General features: G+C 36.2%; 3 protein-coding genes across 3 annotated transcripts; 2 read left to right on the top strand and 1 right to left on the bottom strand.

Moving 5' to 3' along the window:
* Positions 1-834: 834 nt before the first annotated feature.
* LOC131025485 (uncharacterized) lies at positions 835-3,065 on the top strand. The gene is given in 3 exon segments (XM_057955280.1): positions 835-857; positions 1,421-2,138; positions 2,218-3,065. Coding segments are annotated over 2 exon segments (624 nt in total). The 3' UTR covers positions 2,022-2,138; positions 2,218-3,065.
* Positions 3,066-3,713: 648 nt separating this feature from the next.
* On the top strand, positions 3,714-4,396 carry LOC130985776 (15.4 kDa class V heat shock protein). Its single transcript, XM_057908898.1, has 2 exons — positions 3,714-4,024; positions 4,106-4,396. The coding sequence occupies exons 1-2, from the start codon at positions 3,889-3,891 to the stop codon at positions 4,333-4,335; spliced, it is 366 nt and encodes a 121-aa protein (XP_057764881.1). The 5' UTR covers positions 3,714-3,888; the 3' UTR covers positions 4,336-4,396.
* Positions 3,875-15,321, bottom strand: LOC131025484 (uncharacterized). Its single transcript, XM_057955279.1, has 20 exons — positions 14,458-15,321; positions 13,286-13,754; positions 13,092-13,177; positions 12,824-12,937; positions 12,544-12,732; positions 12,252-12,314; positions 12,102-12,152; positions 11,557-11,679; positions 11,371-11,487; positions 10,399-10,506; positions 10,231-10,318; positions 9,661-9,798; positions 9,034-9,210; positions 7,930-8,954; positions 7,112-7,289; positions 6,818-7,032; positions 6,353-6,542; positions 6,001-6,226; positions 5,737-5,892; positions 3,875-5,657 (listed from the first exon to the last, which is right to left on the bottom strand). Exons 1-20 carry the CDS (start codon positions 15,154-15,156, stop codon positions 5,567-5,569), a joined length of 4,503 nt encoding a protein of 1,500 aa, XP_057811262.1. The 5' UTR covers positions 15,157-15,321; the 3' UTR covers positions 3,875-5,566.
* Positions 15,322-15,465: the final 144 nt, after the last annotated feature.

The following is a 15,465-nucleotide window of genomic DNA, read 5'->3' as shown; positions in this document are numbered from 1 at the left end:
CAAAGATTAAGAGTATAAATTAAGAGTAATTATTGACTATTTTATAGAATAGCACTAATAATAATCATTTCAATTTTTAAAGAATATATATATATTATTAAATTAATTATTTCGGTTCGGTTTTCGGTTAACCAAATATTTTTTCTTAAAAACCATAACCGAACCGAAAAACCGAAAGTTTCAAAATTCAAAACCAAAACCGAACCGAAAACCAAATTAACCGAACCGAATTAGTATTTCGGTTAGGTTCGGTTCGGATTTTCGGATTTAACCGGATTTTGCTCACTCCTACTCGGCACCCATGATCAAATAAAATGCAATGATACTCCCTTAATCTCACAAAAATATGAATAATTGAAAGTGATATGAATTTTAAGAAATATTAGTTAAAAGTTATTATGAATAAAAAATGATCTCGTTTTGTAAAATGTTATGAGAGTAAGGGTGCATTTTCTTTGATAAATAAATTTATCATAAAAAAATAAGGGATAACAAAAATTTATATTTTTAAATATCTTCTTTCTTTTCCCACATTTTATACAAAAGAGTTCATCATTTTTTCTTTCTTTAAATACCTACTTTGTTGCGCCCATTACTCACTCTCGAGTCTCGATGTTGGCTATGAAGATATGATCCCTGATTCCCTTACACTAGGCAGCAGTTACCCTCCATCTTCTCTACTCAGCAACTTTTTTCTATGTCTACAACTCTAACCCACACCTCATAATTTTTCCTTGCTACGTAAAGTTAGATCCTTTTCGAGTGTAATTTAACTAAAGTTGCAATCGCGAAATGCATTGTAGGTTAGATTAGATCTGCTGGTGGAGAATTGGAATGGACGAGCATTTGAAGAATCTGTTCGGCAGATTTCGAGAACAGTTCGGGTCGGGATCTGGGACCCAGATCTGGAACATGCCTTATTAGTCAAACATCAGCCACAATTGTTGAAGAAACACAATGCTAAGATTGTGTTTGCTGCTAGTTACTATTGAGAAGTGAAAGGCTAGGTAAAGAAAAATTGCACCTTAGCCCATAATAGTTCAAAAGGCAAAAAAGTAGTCGTATACTTCTTCCACAACATTTAATGTTGTTGTCTCCCTCCTTGCCTATAAATATGTAACATTCACCAGCTTTGTAATGTAGAGAGAGCAAGAGTGAGTTGAAGGGAAATCTCAAATACGAGAGTTTGAGGGTTTGAGACAAAAGCTTAGTTAGAAGCTTTTGGTGTGAGAAAATTTTCTCGGGGTATAACGGGTTGTGAGTTGAGTGTTGTGAATGTTGTAAACATTGTATATTTTTCTCCCTTGTTAAATAGATCTGCAGCAGCTCCGGAGACGTAGGCATAATTGGCCGAACTTCGTTATCAAATTTGTGTCTTTATTATTCCGCATTTATTTTGTTGTCGCATATCTGGTTAAAGGGAAATTGCACCTAATTTCCCAACATGCCTAATGAAAATCGATGGGGTCGGGCCTCCATTTATTAAGTCTCTGTTCAAAACTGTTGCATCTCTGTACCGGACCGATCCGTGGCGGCGGTTACGGCCGGGACACCTCTTCGGCGTTAGGGTTGGGAAGGACCACGACTGGTACGGCCGGAGACAGCCGTTTCCGTGTATCCAATTCATCGGCGGAGACGTCCGCGATTTGGCGATTCACATGTTCCGATCGGCGGAGGATGCTCTGAAGACGACGGGCGGGCGGTAGACGATCATAGCTGGTAATGTGGAGGTGTTGAAGGTGACGTACAAGGTGGAGTCGTTGATGTTTGCGTCGAATAAGCGGATGATCAAATGCTTGGGGTTGGAGAGGTCCGGCGAGGATCGGTTTCCGGTGTTCGATGTGGTGCGTTGCAGGGCTTCCGGTGAGCTGGAGTTTAGGAATCCGACGTTTGAGGAGCTGAGGTTTTGCTATGGTGTTTTAATGGCGGCTGGTCTGGTGCAGGAAGATGGTACTCGGGCTCGCAGAACGACGGCGTTTCAGCCGTTAATTGAGACGGTGGACGTTCAGCAAGGGGAGTGATATCTTGTTGTCGTTACTGTCTCACACCCGCCCAATCAAGGATACCATGAAAACATCACCAAGCATTCACAAGGATGACATGACAGTTTTTAATACTCCATTAAATCCGAGCAAAAGGTTTGTTGTGATTTTTTTAATCATATATGGGTTATTTGTTTTATCATTTGAGTTAAGCTAAGCGATTTTGTTTATGTAGGGAAGAGATGAGAAGGAAGAAGAGCTTAGTCAGCTTTGAGCTTCAGTATTTGCTTGTTCAGATGAGTATGTTTGTCCAACATTTCTAGATTTAAGTTTGACGTATCTTCGCTTGATTTCATATCCACATGGATTAAAGGGCAAATATTCACAACTAGGCTTACCAATAATTAAATGAGTAGCGTTGGACTACAAATTTAGTCCACAAACTTAGTTTAAAATAAGAATTAAATAAGCATTATGAATTTATTGTGAAAAGTGATGGACTTAAAAATTAAAAAAAAAAAATTGTATTCCATGAAATTCAAACTCAAAAGTATAAAAATATTTAACAAAGTGATAAATTCATGGTAAATTTTTATGATCTAATAAAAATATATTCAAATTTGACAAAAAAGTTTATAATTTGACAAAGTGATAAATTCACTGTAAATTTTCATGAGTTTATATTTTATCTAATCTCGTAATTAAATTTTAAAAGCAAAATAAAATTTAACAAATAAATATAGGCTGTATAGAAAGTAAAAGGATTTGTTATTAAGACATGCTTTAGAGATTAGATTTCAGTGGACATGTTATTCGAATTCACTAGAATCATGCAATTACTTTGTCATACTCGATTGCTTGAACATAATAGTCATGAGATTAGCTTAAATTTCCTTTTGGATAATCCAAATTGTGGATTACATACAAATTCTCCACTTGTATAATATAGATGATTGCATGCAAGAAACATTACTAGCATGGAAGTATGCAACTCATCAAAGTTCTTACATCTATTTCTTAGAAATCTCTTGATTTCATTGAATTAGTGTGTCCAGTGTTGCAAATCACATATATCAATTATTCTTTGTCGATTTGCAAATTAATACATCAAGTCGTGTTAAGATTAAGGTAGAATTGTAATTGATAAAATAAAAAATGCATCAAATGGTGCCATCGCGGCAAAAGCAGCACCATATGGACATCGTGATCCCTAGTTTTTTTAACTAGTATGAAATTTTAGTGTTGCCCACGGGCCTGAAATCCGTGGTTCACAAATAAATAGGTATCTATATTACCACACTAATAATATTGAATGTTAAAGTGACAATAAATATATTTCAAAATTTTATTAAAATTATATACTTAATGTTTTAGCTCAAGAGAGAAGAGTAAAATTGCTTATAAATATTTTGTTCCCATATTTTTTTGTTCGCTAATATACTAAATAAAAAGTAAGATGTCAAACTATCGAAAAACAAAAGAAGGAAATAAATTATATTATAGCTTAATTAATCAAGTAGCCAACTTTTTAATGAAACTATTTCAATTAATATAATTATAATATATGCATGCACCAATAAATTATGTTATAAGTAATATATAGTATTTTTTAATGTATCAAACATATCTTACTTGATTAATTACAAATAAATAATTTAACTATTTAAATTTTGTGATTTATAATTATGTATGATATATAATTATTATTTTTAATTGTTTATGGAATGATTCGATACTAGTGACGCTTAAAATACAATTTCTGCAATTGGCGAAGTTTTAATTTAGTTTTTCCTTATCGTTGGGAATTGAATGTGTAGATATTTTGGTTGTGAGTTTGGCAAGTTGAGTGCGCTATAAATAGATAGGCATAAACAGAGGCAGAGGCAGAAAGAGAGAGAGATCGAGTATGGAAGTCGCATCATTCCATCCTTCAATTTACAATTACACCTATGGCTATGGCCATGGCCATCTCTTCCCCTCTCCAAATTATGTGCACTGGACTCAGACCCCTCACTCCCATCTTTACTCCGCCGACATCCCAGGTTCGTCTTCTTCTTCTTCTTCTTCTTCTTTTATAGGACTGAAATTTGGGTAGATATATATATATGTTTGTGAGGTTGCAGGTGTGCGCAAGGAGGAGATAAAGGTGGAGGTTGAAGACTCCAGGTACCTCATTATAAGAACGGAGGCGGTGGCGGACCGGAGCTTTAGCCGGAAATTCAGGCTGCCGGAGCGGGTCGATGTGGAGAGGATTACGGCGGAGTACGTGGACGGCGTGTTGACGGTGAAGGTGCCCAGGAGGGGTTTTTTCATTCATCCTGCTCACGCCCATCTCCCTGCAAGGGCTGCTTGATTCTATTTTCATATCTATATATGTGTGGCTTCCATTTCATTTGGATGATTGAATTCATAAATTCTTGCGTGCTCTTGAAAATAACTCAGATATTTGATTCTTTCGGGTATATGTCTATGCCACTTGAAACCTATTCTTTATCATCAATATACTCTTTAAATTAATAAACTCTCTAAATTAATAAATTTCTTCCGTCTCAAGTTGGAGTTGGACCACTTCAAAAAATAATTAATTTTAATAAAATAATAATTTATTGGAAAATCCTTCATAAATATATAAGCCCCATAATTATTATAAATTATTAATTTTAAAATATTACAATTATAAATATTATGATAACTTGTAAAATATGAACCTCTTATTATCTGTTTTTTTTATAAAAAAAATTAACATTTAAATGAATTTAATTCCTGATTCTTTTAATCGGCTCTAGTATCTAGTAATTTTGGTACCGCTTTTAGTGCTTCTTTTTGACAAGGAACTCTATAAATTATTAATATATCTTTAAAATATTAACGTATCAATATATTAATATTATCTTTAAATTAATAAAAGCCATTGGGAGCCAAAATTATTATTGACATAAAGATTTAACTTTATTCCCAACCAAACTAGGCGCAAGTGGGGTGGCCGTTGGTACCTGTGGATCACAAGATTCCGATTCAGTGGGGCCTATTTAAATCTGAAAACATAAATTAAGGGGGCGGCTGCTTTATGAAAATTACCCAATTATATTAATCAACAGCCGAAAATGGACTAAAAAAAAAGCCGAAAACAATTTTGGATACATTAAAATTCAATGAACCGAACCATATTATGCTTACTCAGTAATCAGTATTTCGAATAAGTACCCATATTTTTTTCAGTCCATTCCCAAATAAGTATTTCAAATAAGTATATACCCATATTTCTCATATTACGAGACTCTTATTTTATTCACAAAGGTTCATCAATTTTTCAAAATACGTATCATTTTCAAGTACTTTGAAAGTTAGAATAGATTCACATTTTATAAGATCATAAACATCTTACAAAATGTAAATGATGCTTCAAAGAAGATCTGTGCCTGCAAAAGGCAACTTGTCATCATAGAGACATGACAATTTGAGCAACAATCCAAATCTAATACATACAAATATAACCTTGGCAAGTATGTCAACTAGCACTCAAAAAATACATCACAAAACATATGCACCAAAGTAAAGGCAAGGAAATAGGGTAAGAAGCACCTTCATGCTCCAACCTTGATGAGTTTCAGTAGCTCAACAACCTCTTTCAATCTTCTCTCTTCATTTTCTCTAGCTGGCAAATTCTTCCATTTCCTACATTCATTGCATAAACAACATTAAAAAATAATTATTCAGCTTAAATTTACATAGAAAATTGCTGCTCTATCCAGACCTCTTATCATTTCCTGCCTTTCTAGTCAGTTCTTCAGCAAGGTTGTTCAACCTCTTCAAAATAGCTGGTGACTTGCGAATAGCTCGAGCACCATTTTCGATTTTGCATATTCTCTTCAACAACTCAGAAGCAATGAAATACCCTTCCTCTTTATTTCTGAATACGAAAGTGATTGCAGAAGAAAAAGATCATTATCAATATTGTAACAAAATGAGCGCACCAGTTTGTACTAAACTACTAATAGTTCAGAGAATGAGAATGCACCGTAGGAACTCAAGGAAAACAGTTTCCACACATCCATGACTCTCAACCAGTACGTGGGCGAGGGATGGATAGCGCGCGAGATTTCTAAGGGTAGAGAGTGCGTGCTTAAGAACTTGTTGATCCGGTATGCTCCGGCTAACAGAGCGGATTAACTTTAGTAAAGTGGTGATGGCACCAGCAGCGACAAGCTCCTCACAGCATTTTTGTGATAATTCTGTGGCCACATCTGTTAAAAACACACCAAGATTAATGCCCTTTGTATCATCTTATGCTATGGACAAATTATTATGCACAAATGAGATGTTAAAAACTCATACCCAGAGCCTTTCAAAAAAGAAAAAAAAACTCGTACCCAGAGTTTCACACGTGTGCAAAATGCCACTGACACTTCTCATATTAAGAAGTTCTGCCACTGCTGAAACAAGCCTGTTTATTAAGCGCCTGCTATCATCTACATTTGCAGCAGATTTTTGCATTCTCAATCGCAAGTCCAGCAGCTGGCCTTTTGCTTCTTTGCGGGCGAGGTAACCTTTCCAGTATGACTGCCAACGGTGAGAGTTCAAGGTTAGTTGAACAAAATGAGATGGCACAACCTTGAATGTGCAATAAGGACTCAAAGATTGAGCATAAGTTAGACTATTTTCAATTCATATAAAAAGAGGAATCAAAGCTGTGCTTTAACAAAGCTTAAACTCTGAGAAGACCTATTATCAGCAGAAACAAACAAGGTGTCTAACAATACATTGAGAAAGTTCATTCATCCTTGCTCAACAAAGCATAATGAAGCATGCGAAATGGAAGTCCAATGGAGACTCACTTGAATCACTACTGCACGCTGCTTTTCTTTTTTAGCCATTTGCCTTGCCATCCATCCCCGAAAATACGTCTGGACAACAATTGCGGCTTTTGTTTTGATTCTAACCTGCAGAATGTGCCGCCACCATCTTTGCAACTTCAGTACTGATTGAAGGAGTATTCTCAATTCAAGACCTTGGTAGCTGTCCATCATGGATCTTGTAGAACAGAAAGCTCCTGCATTGAAGCATATTCAAGACAGCTAAGGTTAAACCAAGAAAAGATAAAGAAAGCCTTTAACAGAAAACTTTCTTACCTAAAAGTCTTCTCCTGGTGGCCTGTCCTCTGATAAAACGTTGAATATCAATCGCAGCAAGCCTCTGAGAGATGAATGACTGACGACAATTCATGCAATTCAAAGCACTTTGGATCTTTATAGCAGCATCCTTCTGAAGCAATAATTCCTTTCTTTGCATCCACCCTCGGCAGAAGCTCTGATCAACATCAGCAAATAACACTCGTTATAGATACAATTCATGTGAATGGAAAGCAATACATTTTGTACACTAGCATGTTTTCCAGTGGAAACAATCCGTCCCCAAAATAAGTTCCTCTTTGGAGCCGGCACGGGTTTTAAGAAAAAGTGGTAAAATGTATTGATAGTGAAGAAAAATATGTTATAATTAGTATTGGGAGTGGTGAAAAGGTGAAAAAGTGTTATAATTAGTATTGAGAGTGATGAAAAAGTGAAAAGTAAGAATAAATAAAGTATTATTAGTGGTGGGGTAGTTGTCCAAAAATGGAAAGAAAGAAAGAGGAACTTATTTGGGGGACGTCCCAAAAAGGAAAAAGAGGAACTTATTTCAGGGACGGAGGGAGTAGCATTTAGATGTAGGCACTAGATGTGAAAAGGAGAACAAAAATCCCAATAGACTGGCTTATAAGGGAGAATTATGGTAGGCAACAAGAGATGCAAGTTTTCAAGGTGGGATTGGCTTGAAAGAAAGTGAATTCACTTAAAGGTCAAAGTTAGCAACAAACCGGTAACTGAGTGTCTCCCAGCAGTAAGATGAATATCACAAAGTTATTATGACTTCTTTTAACTGAAACAAGGAATGGAAAATAAAAGCTTACTTGCATCCTGACAAAAATATGCTTTTCTCTGTGAACTTTTTTACGAGCCATCCATCCACGAAAATGAGATTGAATAATGATAGCCGACACGTTTTCCTTCCTGTACATCAGAAACTCCCTTCTACTCCTCAAACACTGGAAGGATCTTTGAATAGTTGTTATTGCTCGCTTCTTGCATGCAAAACTTTTCCTTTCCAACCAACTACGATACTGACTCTGTATTTTAGTTGCGGCAACGTGCTGACTTCGGATAGATTTGTTGACAATATAGTCTTTCCAAGAATTCTGAATTGCTCTTATTGCTTGAATCTTGCATGCATAATTCTTTCTCATCAACCAACTACGGTAATGACTCTGGATTTTAGTTGCAGCAACATCCTGACGTTGGATAGATTTGTTGACGATGTAGTCTTTCCAATAATTCTGAATTGTTCTTATTGCTTGCTTCTTGCATGCAAAGTTCTTTCTCATCAACCAACCACGATAATGACTTTGAATTTTGGTTGCAGCGAGGTGCTGCCTTCGGATATATTTGATAACGATGTAGTCTTTCCAAGAGTTCTGAATTGCTCTTATTGCTTGCTTCTTGTGTGCAAAACTCTTTCTCATCAACCAACCACGATAATGACTCTGTATTTTGGTTGCAGCAATGTGCTGACAGCACATAGATTTTCTAATGATGTAGTCTTTCCAGAAGTTTTGAATTGTGAGTGCTGCTGTTGTCCGGAGATTGTCCGCTCGGTCTTCTACTTGTGCAGCTGAAACTTTCTCTATAAGTGTCCTCTGAGCATGAACAGAAGGTGCTCCTTGACCTAAGTTGCAGCTCTGGATGACAGGGGCAAAACCAATGAGATCTATATTAAATGCTTCATTAGAGATGGTCCTTGCTTTATAGTGACTCCGAGCAAGCCAGCCCCTTATGGCCTGCTGAACGACTACGATGGACTTTCTCAAGTTAACAAAGTAATGTCTGTCAGCCAAAAGTGTAACATACATGCCAAACTTTTCCAAGTGCTTCCTCCTAGCTGTATTGTTAAACTATAGATCAGATAATGTAGGAAGAAGGTAAAACCAAAAAAACATTTGCTCAAAAGAAATACAGACAAGATGATGATCCTAGCTCACTCCTTGTAACAAGCTCCATTCTAGATTTGTTCTTCTTCACTGATACCCAAGCCAAAATGGAACTATGCAAGACAAGAGCTGCATTTGTAATCCTCATATATTTTCGATGTTCCGCTAATCGTCTATAGTGAGATTGTATGATTGTTGCAGCATTATCTGAAACAAACAACCGTGATTGTCAAGATAGTATGATGGATGACTCATCAAAAAGATCAAATCTAAGAAGAAGAGAGCATGAACTTTATTCTTCCAATTTCAATTAAGTTGGAATGGTTTTGGGGGAAGATGTGAGTATGCATCATGCAAGATGACAAATGTTTGAGGAACTATATACTTCCAAAACCCTTACAAGTAAACTGAAGAATACCATATATAGTATCTTTTCGTGCTAGATTGGAATTGCCATTTCAAAATGGAATATTATGCTTCTTGCAATCACATTAAAGCTAATTGGACATTTCTTAGAATTGACAACAACAATAATTATTCAATTGAGAATTATCCAGAAAAACCAACCATATGGATACTATGTTTGAGAAAGTCTAGAATTCTTAAAACTGCACACCATTAGACATCAAAATTAAAAATGTTTCTGGAAAATGTCACCTCTTTGAACAACAGTGTCTTTTTTGTCAGTTAAGAGGCAGCGTGCAGAAAAAGCATCTGACTTTAAGCTACACTTGCCATTCTGTTGAGCCATATCTTGCCACCAAGCTATGATAGCTTTGAAATCTCTTTTAGGATCTGCACTGACAAGTACATTGGACATCAGAAACCAATGAAGTTATAAAGTTCTGTTGATAGGCAGCTTAATATTTTCTTGCAGAATGATCATTACTTTATAATCAACTTGAAGAAAAACAAAAGTATACCAAGGTTTCATGCTTTTCCACCCGAATGTTTGGAATGGAACTAAAGAATGACAGGTTTGTGCTTACCATGAAACACCAAACTTATGAGAGGAAGTATCTAAATAAACAATGTTGACCAAACAAAGAAAGAAACTACATTTTCTTATTTATTCCCGATCATACTTAGAGTACCATATTCTTAGTGAAGTTATTTGCTTAGAATGATAGAATCTGTCACTAAAAAGATCAAAAAAATTCTTTATCATGTTGATAATGCTGCAATCAACTTTGATATTCCAAATATATGAGGCAAGTTAAGTGAAACCTTTCTCATCACTCCACTCTGAAATTAATTGTCTGCTGACTGAATTTTGGCAGCCATAGCCCAGCAGTTTATGAAAATTTAACTTATCCTGAAAGAAAAGAAAATGTCAAATGAACTCCAGATGTCAACAAGTAAGGTTATGAAGAGCAATGTGATTCAAACTGTTACCATATTTCTCTTCACGAGTAGTTGAACTGAGAGAAACACCAGAAGAATAATTACACTCTTCCCGTTACTTGCCCCATTATGCTCTAATATGTCACTCACTTGTAAAACCTGGGTGGTAGTTTCATGCATTAGTCAACAAGAATACAAGATGACACAAAGCAATATCAACTTTAATATACTTTAGAGATATTTAGAGACACTTTCAAACAATGATCATGCTAAAAGACCTGTTGGTAGATTGCTCTATAGATCTGGACAACATCACAGACTGAGGTATCAAAGTAAGTTTAATTCCATTCCCTTGAAAACTGACTTGACAGTTACTGAAGCTATTGATAAACTGCTTCTTGCACCTAACAGATGTACTTACCCAAACCAATGAGTGGAACTCCTTTACAGAATTACATTAATTAATCAGAGTAGTCACTGAAGTATCTTTGGATGGGTATACTAGGAAATATGCTATTAATGCCACTTAGTCCAAAGTAATGGATGGGTATACCAGGAAATATGCTATTAATACCACTTAGTCCAAAGTACTCCCTCCTTCCTGGCTAACTTGAGACAAATTTTTTGGGCACGGGATTTAAGAAACTAGTGTTTAATGTTTTAAGTGTGGTAGGTAATAAAGTGAAAAAATAAAAATGATTAGAGTTGTATTTTGTGGAAAAATGTGGTAGGTAATAAAGTGAAAAAGTGATTAGAGTTTCCATATAAGGAAATGTATCGAGTTAGTTGGGACGGCTAAAAAAGGAATACGAATCAAGTTAGTTGGGACGGAGGGAATAATAATTATGGTATGTAAGAGCATACTTGTGACAAATGAGTTAGTTTCCTATCACATTATCCTTCATGCAACAAAACCAACTGGAACTATTTCAGATCTAATTCTGCTGGCTTGGCATGATAGTAACTAAGTTTTTTAATTCCCATATCAACTAGTGCATGGTAAAAATTGAAAGTTAGCATTACCTCTGGAAAGTTCCCTAACAAAGATGTTAATTTTTGAGACAGTATGAAGTTGTGAACTGCATCTGTGTATTCAATTGCTGACATGATAGAAACTTCATTCTTTGTTCCACATGGATCCTGATAACCATAGTGGAGTAAGTTTGAATCTAACCAAATCACAGGAACAAGGAAATGTAGGCAAATTACCTTGAAGGAACATGAACAGTCATGCTCTTTGCGAAAGTAGAAATCAAGCAAACACCACATGGCTTTTCCATCCAGTAAGGATGAGTGACTTTCAACTTTAAGTTCGTAAGTTGCACAAACTGCCTGAAGGAAAGAATACCTTCTCTTGTAGGTTAGAAATCTGTCAAATTACTGCGGAGAACATGCAAGGAAAATAGTGCATACGAGCTTACGTGCTTACATCCATTAGTTTATACACAAGAAAAAAAATTAAACCTAGCTAATAATCATAGCCATATTATTCAGTCAACAATGTCTATTTTATTCCGCTCTATAAACTTAAACTTGACATGAAGAGCTAGGGAATCTCTCAGTCCAGTTTGAACACTAGAGCTTTAAGTCCTGATATATTCTCAAACTTTTCACCTAATTTCTAGGCTTGCTCCTTTCCGGAAAGAACAAACTAATGAACAATATTTTTTGCAAAGCACTCACTCTCTGTGAAAGGTGAGTGAGGACATCAATAAAATATTAAGAAAGGTATATCTGCTTCATCAACTAAACACCTGAATCCAGTTAAGTAGCAAATCCAAGGGCATCTGGGTGCTTGAATTATCCTGCAAATAGCATTGCAACATTGATGAAACATTGAATTCTTAAATGTAATGGTATTTCCTTACAAGCATTAAAAACAGCCATAGCATAATTGATCATACCACAACTCCTCGAATATTTGAAATTTCTTCTGATAAAAGTGATTTGTTGATTAAGAGAGGCAACTGCAAAAAATATAAGGGGTTGAATCAGCAAATTTCTTTCCTGGAGTTGACATCAAACGCCACAGCAGCATATCTTCCCATTAAATTATTCAAATTAGACAATAATGACCGGTTAAAATATCTTAACCAAGGTAAAAGAACAACAGAAAATGTCAATTTGAATTATATAATAATGAGATTGAAGACCCAAAAAAAGAAAAATGTGAATAAAGAAAAAATCACCACCCACCTGTAGGTTGACAAACATGTTCCAGAGCAAGGAAAGTGTAAGCTCCTTGTCACCACTAACTACATCTTCTCCTATAATTTCTGTCCCATCTTCATCAAGTAATGATACACCAGCCTGCCTTAGATATTTCAGTGCGATACCACAATTAAACAGGCTCTTCTTCTGTGTATCAGATGGAACTACCACTTTCTATCAAAGCAATAAGTTAGTGTCAAACATTACATCGTATTAAGCAGGAAAAAAACTTGAACAAACTAAACAGTCTCTACATCCAGCAGACCATGAGAACGGAGGAATCATGTGTTAGGAGTCCAATGGCTCTACAAAGCCTGATGCCATCACGGAGATCTTCAAGTAGATTAGAGATTCTGAAGTCATACTCGACCAAAGGATTCTGTAGCATGGAAAGGAAGTAATCATAACTTTGTTGAAGTGAAAAGTAAGTTTGACACAAAATTAAAAATGATTAAATTATTATCATGAAGATAGTTGTAGATAAACTTCTTCAGAAAAATGTAAGAAGAAAATTGTATAGGCCAAGTTCTTACTTGCTGGTAAGTTACACTATATCCAACAATCGCAAGATGTGCTTGAACACTTCCTTCCCCATGCATCACATCAGATGAAAGAAAGTCTAGATTGAGGAGAGAGAGCAAAAGTCAAGTCAGGCATAACTATTAAGAACAACACCAATGAGCAGCACAAATCCAAACGCATGCACAATGTGAACAAGAGAAATTACCAATAACCAGTTGACGGCTTGATTTGATATTTGATTTTGAAGTAAACATTGGAGGAGACCCACCATCCAGTCCATCAATCCCGTATTTAAGGGGGAGACTTGTTTGACACTTGGCTTTGTCAATTATAATCACAAGCAACAAGAATCTCTTCAAAATTACATTCCCCAGCTTTTCATAGTAACCTGGCCTGTATAAACCCTCAACCTGCTTGTTGTATGCATGAGCTTTAGCCAGTCCAGCATGTGTGAAAAATTGTTTTTCAAGAACCATCCTCAGAAATGCATTTTCTGGCTCAGAATTGACATTACCCTTTGGCAAAAAGGAGTCACCACCTAAGATTATGTATAGACCAATTCGAAGCCAAATAGGGTTATAAGACATGAGAACTTTCATGGCTTTCTCCTTCATCCCAACATCACTCATTACGGGGCAACTTGCCCTCATTTTCAGTCGTCCTTCGTCTATGTTCTGAAAAATAAGACAAAAAGATTTGCAAGTGATCATGCAAGAATAGCATAATCAGTGATAAAGAAGGATAGACATCAGTTGAAATGAGGCACAAAAAAATAACAAGAACAGACCAAGTCTGGATTGTGAAACCAAAAACTCCCAATACCAGCAAATGCCAAGTTCCCACTATGCATTATTTACTTGATACGAGGCATTACAACATTTAAATTTAATATACATTGGGATGATCATATTCTCCCAGGTAATACAATATTGAGTCAGCTCTTACCTTTCTTTGGAATAAAATTAGCTAGAGAACGTAAGTTACATTGTTTAGCTCAGAATTGCAAGAATTAAGAATAAGATACTAACTTATTTAAAGCAATATTATCATTTGGGATCATCAAGAGTGCAACTGTGAAACAGCGTAAAATTAGCAAAAAATTAACTGCTCGCACTTCCCAGATTTACCACCAAGTGCTCACAGTGCCTGGCAAGACGTAGTAAGCCAAAAAATCATATTCTCAAATGGAGTAATGTGAACACTACAAAATAAAAATAAAAAGGTAGAAGTATCCCAAAAGACTAAAACCATAGAAGACATATTCATAATGCGCCTTGCTCCACTAAGTGATATACTATCACTCTGTCAGATATCGTAAAAAGTTGAGTACAACTCAAATTTCCAAAATCTAATATATAGAGAAAATGAGAATCACACCTTTGTTACTTGAGTCATTGCTTCGAAAATATCTTTGCAACTACCCAAACTCAAATACATCCTCATTCTCTCTTTTAAGTCGTCAAAACTACATATCTCCTGCAACGAAACCCTTAATCCAGAAAACATGGAATTTGGGAACCCATCTTTCGCCAACATATCGTTCCCCTCCCCTCTCCATAGCAAATCCCTCTGCCTCTTCGGGCCTCTCCACGGCCCATCAACTCCCACCTTACGGCTGGGCCAATTCTCTCTCTTCCCATTATTCACGATTGCTTCCTTTTTCTCACCGCCTACACTAGAATCAGAACCATTAAGTTCTCCAGTAAAAAGAGCCGGATCACACCCACACGAACTGGGGTTTTCGAACAAAAAGTTGAGCCAAACAGTAAGTGATCTCGCGAGTGATCTCAGTGATTTTTCCTTCTCAGTCTGAGCATTCCGTGCAGACTTGGATTGCTCTAATTCAAATGCCTTCAATCTACGGGCCGCCTTCGATTTCAAAGCCGATGTTTTGGGGCCGCGGCGGAAAGAGGACGAGGGGGTATTTTTCAGAGCAGTGAAGAACTGCGGGGAAGCCGGGAAACTCGGGTTTCTCGATGGATGTTGAGGGGTTTTGAGATTCGAAATGTCTCTGAAAATTGAAGAAGATGATGGCGAAGAATGATTTAGGTTGGGTTTCCGTTTTTTAGAATCCATTGTTGGTTTCTTGATTTTTGTTTTTCTGGGGAGTGTCTGAGAGGAAGGGGGTAAATGTTTTCGAACTTTGAATTGCTCTTTTACCGATTGTGATTTGAATTTAAATGTTGATACCGTTGGCGGTTATATGTCGGAATTGCCCTCGGTGCATACTCTTATCGCCTTTGCTTTGAGCTTTTGGGACCATATTTTCTCTCGGTGGAAAATCGGGTTACCCGGATCCGATCCAATACTGTATCGATTATTGGATACTCAATACACCATATTTTATGGGTATGAGGCGGTACTAGATAGAGAACGCTACTTTTT

This window comes from Salvia miltiorrhiza, chromosome 5 (assembly GCF_028751815.1).
Source record: "Salvia miltiorrhiza cultivar Shanhuang (shh) chromosome 5, IMPLAD_Smil_shh, whole genome shotgun sequence".
Taxonomy (NCBI): domain Eukaryota; kingdom Viridiplantae; phylum Streptophyta; class Magnoliopsida; order Lamiales; family Lamiaceae; genus Salvia; species Salvia miltiorrhiza.
Note: the sequence above shows the minus strand (reverse complement) of the source record. Positions and strands in the feature narration are given on the sequence as shown.

What these genes read in the sequence shown, in the direction of transcription:
- LOC130985776 (XM_057908898.1), top strand. Translation starts at nt 3,889, where the DNA reads ATGGAAGTCGCATCATTCCATCCTTCAATTTACAATTACACCTATGGC. An exon ending in TTACTCCGCCGACATCCCAG is followed by an intron (nt 4,025 to 4,105) that starts GTTCGTCTTCTT and finishes GTGAGGTTGCAG; the next exon opens with GTGTGCGCAAGGAGGAGATA.
- LOC131025484 (XM_057955279.1), bottom strand. Translation starts at nt 15,156, where the DNA reads ATGGATTCTAAAAAACGGAAACCCAACCTAAATCATTCTTCGCCATCA. An exon ending in TGCTACTTAACTGGATTCAG is followed by an intron (nt 11,680 to 12,101) that starts GTGTTTAGTTGA and finishes TCTTTCCTTCAG; the next exon opens with GCAGTTTGTGCAACTTACGA. An exon ending in TGTTAGGGAACTTTCCAGAG is followed by an intron (nt 10,507 to 11,370) that starts GTAATGCTAACT and finishes ACTACCACCCAG; the next exon opens with GTTTTACAAGTGAGTGACAT.